The 7,500-nt window shown below is 41.0% G+C and overlaps 1 protein-coding gene across 2 annotated transcripts in view; it reads left to right on the forward strand.

The window, feature by feature from the left end:
* Positions 1 to 7,500, forward strand: part of clcn1b (chloride channel, voltage-sensitive 1b) — a 29,894-nt gene that overhangs the window by 7,338 nt on the left and 15,056 nt on the right. For both annotated transcript variants that reach the window (XR_002761825.2, XM_023426446.2), the window contains exons 2-6: positions 3,171 to 3,414; positions 5,488 to 5,619; positions 5,779 to 5,907; positions 6,084 to 6,217; positions 6,636 to 6,713. Coding sequence is in view for 1 of the 2 variants with exons in the window: in XM_023426446.2 (XP_023282214.1) it covers positions 3,171 to 3,414; positions 5,488 to 5,619; positions 5,779 to 5,907; positions 6,084 to 6,217; positions 6,636 to 6,713 (717 nt within the window). In the remaining variant the exon portion in view is untranslated. The remainder of the gene's footprint in view (positions 1 to 3,170; positions 3,415 to 5,487; positions 5,620 to 5,778; positions 5,908 to 6,083; positions 6,218 to 6,635; positions 6,714 to 7,500) is intronic.

Genomic DNA, 7,500 nt, shown 5'->3' on the forward strand with positions numbered 1-7,500 from the left:
GGGGGGGGGGGGGGGGGGGGGGGGTACTGTATGTCCTCTGGTGTTCTTGACTTGGTGTGGGAAGGTCATTGGATGGACAGTTAGAGAGCAGAAAGATGGCGGCAACTATGTTCAGAGCGTGTGAAAGTTGTGCATATGGTGGATACTGGTGTCATTTCTGGGCCCTGTGCGACGCAGTACAAGGTTAGATGGTGACACAAGGGTAAACACGGGGTTGAGAGATGGAGACTGAATGAAGTCAGCTGACAATGTCTCTCTCACGCTGTCAGACCTTTGTCTTTTCTTTTTTTATTTTATCTCTGTTTCACTGTTTCAGCTTATTTCCATTTAGACTTTATTAGTATTTATTGGCAATTTATCAGGATTGCAACTAAACCTGCAACTTTCAATTAATGTCATAGTTTTTACAATTAATCAAGTCAATGGAATGACTTAAACTTAAAAGGGTTTTGAGGGGAGGCTGAGAGCGGATGGATTATACAGGACTATTCATTTAAAAATGAAAAACGTGCTGATTCATCATTGAATAAATGATTCAAGTACATTCTGTATTTAAGCGGAAATGAGGGTCTTCATCAAAATGTTGCCTCACCTTAATGGGGCTCATTCATAAATGATTCCCATTCATTTTCCCATATGAAATAGCGCCCATGAGCTCTGTTTAACACAGTTAGTTTAATAGTTATTTAGTTCATGTTTATTGACATACAAAGAAAATTTTAACGTACAATATAACTATGCGTGACGAAGCAACAGCATTAGGTTGAAGATTACAACATACAGTTATAATATTCCCTCGTCACAGGCAACACGTTTTGTGATTCAAAACATCTGAGAGGTAAGTAACATACACAATACGTCTAAAATCCACTGTAACAGCTTCTCTAAGACACTGTCAGTAAAATACAGCATTTCAAGAACAAGTCATCTACAACACCAAGAAGATGTTTAATAGAAAACGATGACATTTGAAAACTTGACAAAGAGCTTGGAGGTAAAAGATAAAACAACAGATCTCTCACTCTCTGTGAACAGTGCACAGGTGTCTCTGGTACTGTAGCTGGTTTTGATGGCGTCTGGTGCCAGCGCCTGTTGTGGGTGATGTTGATGGATTAGTTCTTTGGTGTTAATGTGTAGTGCAGCGGTGGTGGTGGTGGTGGTGGTGGTGTAGAGGGTGTCTGCAGAGTAGGACAGGAGACAGAACAGGGACAGAGCTGCTGCTGCATCATGCTGAAGACAACTGATGAGGACCAGGTAAAGACGGGACGACCAAAAGCTCCATCTGGTCGGGTTCATTTTTTATTTATTTTTTTTAGCTGCCAAACTTAATGACAAACTCCAGGCTTTTTTCTTTAAGCTCCAGAAGTTATTTGCTGTATCTTTTCACATATTTTGATTACATTTTTTCCACTAAGAGCTTTAATGGTTTGTTTATGCAACTATATGCAGTGTGACAATAGTGCACAGTTTTAAACCTGCAGTCTGTTTTATAATCATTTGTCTCACTTTTTTCTCTTTACTAGTAAGATATTACATAACGTGTTGTTTTCTATTATTGGTCATACGCTTTTTGTTTTATTTAAAAAAAAAAAAAAATCATTTAAAATCTGAGTCACAGCTCAAATTGAAATTATATGCGTGGGTTCCCACTGTTTTGGGGCAGATAAGAGGGTTTATGTGAGATTACATTTAAATGAATCAGGTAATGTTAAAAGCAGTGATAATAAGAGATTGAAACCTTGATAATTCACATATTATCCCGTGTGCGTGTGTGAGACAAAAAAAAAAAAGACAATAGGTTTGGTTAAATAATTGACGGCAAGAATCATTTGCAAAAATCAAAGGATGATGATGGTTGGTTAACTCAGGTTGCGTCTTGTCCTTTGTAGCAGCAAATCAAGCTAAAACCAACAGATGATTTATGAGAGTAATATTCAACCGGCTCTAACCAGCATAATACCAAATGATTCAAATAGAAAATAGTGGTTTGCATTCCCCACTATAGCTCATCACTGGCCAACTGTTATCTCAGCTTTTACAGCATCAGTACAAGAGCAATGCAACACACACTTAATGGTTTGCGGTTCGTAGTGTTTACTGAGGTTTAAAATAACCTGCTGGACGATTTAGGGGCATCAAAAGTTCTCAAGAGCCTTTAACAGTGTAACTGTGTGGCCACCTGCTATGTGGTGTATTCATGTATTAATTATAAACTTCTATATCAGTCACTTTGTCATGTGGTCATAGAGACTCATGTATTATAGTGGACTGTTTGTGTATGGCGGTTTTTGTGGACTTAAAACTGAAGATAGTTTCACCAAAAGACAGATTTAACCAATTTTTCCTTGTCGTACAGCCACTGTTAAGTTTGATACGTTTGCATATTGTTGTTGCACTTTATATTATTATTGGCGAACGTTAGTTAGTTGAGCTTTCCTCCTGGTAGGGGCCTCACGGTTGGATGTGTCAGCTCTCCTTCCCTGTGTGAACATGAGACAGAAATGTGTGGCAGCCAGCCCTCTCTGTGATTTAGCATCTTGCTTTGCTGTAAGCTGGGATGCATGTGATCTGTAGGTTTCAGTTGCACATCGTAGCCGCACCTGGATCTGCAGTATTTTACAGCCTGAGTGCAGTGCAAACTGATCACACTGGCTCACAAGGTCATGTCGTGTTTTCTGACCAAGTATTTGCGCAACTGTGTGTGTGTGTGTGTGTGTGTGTGTGTGTGTGTGCGTGCGTATCATTGTGGGTGTGCATGTTTCTGTGGTTGTAGGTGTAAAGTGCGCATGTAGCCGGAAGGGGAAGATGTGGAATGTCCTCTCTTCCAGGATCTCTTCCTCTGGCTCCTCTCCAGCCCCTTCCTCCTCTCAGGGAGGGGATTTTCCGATCTCTATGCCCGTTTTGTCTATTTCTGTCTGCCAGGGTATTCAGGTTGGTGTGTATCCCTTACACACACGCCGCACTCCCCCTATATCTTTCTTGTTATCTCAAGACTCTGGATCTAGTTTTATCCTTCACCCAAGTCTCAGTTGTCAAAGGTATTTCTTCTTCTCTTCCCTCCTCTCCTTCCTTTCCTGTCTCCTCTCTGAAGTGGTCCAACAAACATATGATTTCTTGATTTGGTGCTTTTTGTTCCATAGCTCATTGTCAGTGTTTCCCCCTGTTTACAGCTGTACGGCGAGTACAGGGAGCAGCTGGGGAACTTTGCCCGACGGGAAGCAGCCCGTTTGCTAACAGAGAGACAATGGAGGAGGCAGGCAGGGGACAACACCACAGCCTCAGGCCGCAAAGGTCACGGCCGGCGGCATCATCATCATCATCATCATCATCATCATCATCATCATCACTCTGTGGACTCGCATCACAGCCACGGCTCATCAACCAAGAAGCCTCGACCCTACTCCAAATGCCAAGGTGACCAGCAGGGATGTGGAGTTATGACAATTAACGTTATCATTCAGGAACGTTCAGGCGCCAAACAAAAGGTTGTCTTGGATGGTGCAAACTGTGGTGACGGGTTACCATGGTCATGCTTTGGTTGCCATGACACCCCATGTGGTAACCAGGTAAAAGAGGTGGAAATTAACAAATTACCTTTAACTAGATACAATTTTGAGCTACAAGCACTACACTTAGTTTTTTTGGGAAACTTGCTCTACTCTGCAGAGAGAGCAGCGTTTGTCCGATGGCTTCAGTTACTGGTTACTTTACAGATTATGACTTTACATGCAACATGATAAGCTCATAAAATCAGATGTGCTGCGATAGATTTATAAGGCTGCCGCACAGAACATTAAGGGGTTAGATTTAGCACCACCTGGGATTCAGGGTTTTAGACGTACTGAGGTCATGTACCCCACCCAAAAATAACGAACAAGCATCACTGAAATTTGTTATTTAGATACCTCATATTTTATCTAGGCTATTTATTTATTTATTAATCTTCTCTTTAATTATGTATTACGTCTTGTTTCCTAACACAAACGTCTAATTGCTGTCTCAAACACATCCAATCCAGTAGAAAAATACTGAAAGCTTAATATTTATCTCTTTATTTCTGTCAGCCTATTAGTGACCAAATTGGAATATACTGAGTCTAAAACCTACTGGAGTCAGCACATAATATTCCCAGGATGTGTTTTAATTATAGAACTAAATTCCCACAAGCACAAACACAGTACATCACCTCAGTCAGTGGTCAAATGTTGCTAAGCACTTTTACTCAAGTACAAATTTAAGGTACTTCTACTTTACTTGAGTATTTTTATTTCATGCTAGTTTATACTTCGACTTCACTAACTTTTAGAGGGAAATTATGTCGTTTTTTACTGCACTGCAGTTATTTGATAGCCATAGTTACTTTTCAGAATAAGATTTTACATAAAATGTATAAGATTATAAAATATAAATATAAGAAATTACCTCCACACTGTCCAAACACAACATGAAATGCTGCATCAGTTATAAATTGAATTATATAACACTCATGTGGAGCCATTTTCTGCACTGAGTACTTCTGTGATGCATCGCCCATTTTTTTCCAAATAATACCTTCATATAAAGTAACACTTTCAATCCAGAACTTTAACTTTTAATGGAGTACGTCCACAGTGTTGTATCACTTCTTTTTACTTAAGTAGAAGATCGGACTACTTCCTCCACCACCGACCTCGGTGCCCTCAGTGGTAATTAGTTAGGGCCGTGCTTTGACTACCAACCATAAAACATTCACCATCTACATTGATGCATCAATAAGTTAACACTGGAAAAGGGCTGGTCTGTAGACTGAGTTCTCTTACTTCCTGCTGTTAACTGGTCGTTTTTGAGGACGTTGTGCTTGTGGTGATTTGGACTCTTGTTTTACTGTCACGCCATTTTGTTGCTATTTTAATCCCACCCTTCATTTAAAAGTGGGATGACATTGTGTTGTACAAGAGTTACTTAAAGGGGTACTCGACTGATTGTACATGTCAAAGTCAATTTACTAGTCACTGAGGTTTCTACTCGGCCTGTGCAGGAGAAAACAGTTGTGTAATGTCTTTTGTGAGTCTGTTACGTCCCAGAAAACTACTCCAAACGACATCGCTTCGTAATTTTGCTCACTAAAGAAGCTCCTTTTCAAAATCTCTCATCTTCTGCTTGAAGGCTATAAATTTAACCAGAAAACCTGTGTTAAAAACTGCCAGTGGAACTAGCCAGTGATTTTTGTATTGTCTCCTATATTCCTTTGTATGTGTTTATAAAAAAAAAACATCTTCCAGACAACACACACACACATCCATTTGTAAATGTCAGAACACCACAAACCATTAAGCTCATTCTGTACTGACATTACAGGTATTTCTGTGCTGAGCTACACCATAACTGCGCTCGTAATCACACTGAATGATTCCCTCTCAGGCATTGTTACAATAGCTAACTGTCAGTGATTAAATCTAGTGATAAATTGCTTCAAGGTGAATCATTAATTTTATCTCTCTGTCCCAGATTGTTTGGCTCGTGTGCGGCGGTACATAGTGACCAAGATGGGGGAGGACTGGATTTTCCTAGTTCTTCTGGGACTGACTATGGCTCTGGTCAGCTGGAGTATGGACTACGCCAGTGCCAAGAGCCTGCAAGGTATCACAGGCCAAGGTCGTAAGGGATTACTCCTGTCAAACTTACTCTTTGATAACACAGGGTTTTAGTTTCTGCTCTTTATAATTACTCCATTTAAACTCCTGTGTGAATTGCACTTTTTTCTCTTTATATTACAGTCGTTATTTTTCTCTCTTTCAGCCTACAAGTGGATGCATGGGGAGCTTAAGGGCAATGTGCCGCTCCAGTACCTCGCCTGGGTTTCGTATCCTATGATCCTTGTCATGTTCGCCTCGCTCTTCTGTCACCTGGTTTCCCCACAGGCCATCGGTAAGCTCTCCTTCACCTGTCAGCCTCTCTTATCCTCTCCAACCACTGATTTTTCCTGTTTCCGCCTCTGTTTTCCTCTTAAAGGATAGCAGTATTTAACTTCTCTTTCCTCCCACTCAGATGTTTAGTGTCCCTCTCTATCCCTCCTGTGTTTTTTTTTTTTTTCTGTCGTAAAGGTTCTGGTATCCCTGAGCTGAAAACCATCCTTAGAGGCGTCGTCCTGAAGGAATATCTGACCCTGAAAGCCTTCATAGCTAAAGTCGTCGGCCTGACTGCTGGCCTGGGCAGTGGGATGCCAGTGGGCAAAGAGGTAAACAAACCCACCTTTTCATCTCATTACTGTCCGTCTTTTTCTGTATCTATCACCATCCATTGATCCCTCGTCACCATCCTCATCATTTCCTTCCTCTCTTCTTTTATTTCTCCATCACTCTATCCTATCTCTGAGCTCGGAGGATAATAAATCATCCTCTGTCATGTTTTTCCTCTCTCCCTCCTCTCACGGGACAGAGGCAAATTATTCAAGTCCTCAGCAAAGGAGTACATTCATTTTCCCTATTTCAGTAACAGGCCAACTGTCACATCCAGCGTTTATCTCGTGATTTATCTGCTCTGATACAACATGTCCCAGTTTAGACTCTGTGTTTTACAGACAATGGTCAGTGTTTTTTGTAGATAACATTACATGTCGCTCATCTGTGTCAATGATTTCCTCCCATCACCTCCAGGGTCCATTTGTCCACATCGCCAGTATCTGCGCCGCAGTGCTGAGTCGATTCATGTCCATCTTCTCCGGAGTCTATGAGGTAAGCTGAGGCCCTGACCAAAAAGAAGACTACATTACCCATAAGCCTCATTCACAGTTCACAGTTAAAGAACTAATGAATGTGGAATACAGTTTTTCCGTCATAACTTGCTTCGTCTTTGTGGTAATTACAGGGTTCCCACAGGCTCTAAAGATATTCATCTCCAGATTTTGGGCAAAATTAATTGTTGTGATTTTTTTTTCCCGATCTAGTATCAAGGGATGACAATGTCTGTTAGTCGGTCAGTTGGTTCAAAACTGTGGTCCAGACTCAGACACCTCGACAATCGTTAGATAGATTTCCATAAAACTTTGTTTAGATGTCATTGTCCCAAAAGGATGTATCCTAATTACTTCGGTTATCCTCTGACTTTCCTTTCACATTTGTAGTTTTGAGTGAAATATCTCAATAACTATTGGATGTGTTGCCATGAAACTTTGCACACACACATTCATGCCCCCCTCAGGGTGAATTATATTAACTTTGGTGATCCCCTGACTTTTCATTTACCGCCATCATCAAATCAAAGTTTATAGACTTGTTTTGAAAATGACTGGGTGACCTTGAAAATGCCATTCCTGCTCCCTCAGTTCTATCAGCACTTTCTACTTGGCAAGGTCTTAAATTACACGAGGCCCCTGCGGTGTTTGAGTTTTTGCCAAATGTGCCAATTTTGAGTCCTTGAGATTCATTGAAAGGTCTTTGAATTTGATGCTGAAGAGAAAGTGGGAACCCTGTGTCTGTTATACTCTCCCATCTGTCTCTCTCCCACCCAGCTCACACCCTC

This window comes from Seriola lalandi, unplaced genomic scaffold (genome assembly GCF_002814215.2).
Source record: "Seriola lalandi dorsalis isolate HSWRI2012SDOR001 ecotype SW California unplaced genomic scaffold, Sedor1 jcf7180002054825, whole genome shotgun sequence".
Taxonomy (NCBI): Eukaryota; Metazoa; Chordata; class Actinopteri; order Carangiformes; family Carangidae; genus Seriola; species Seriola lalandi.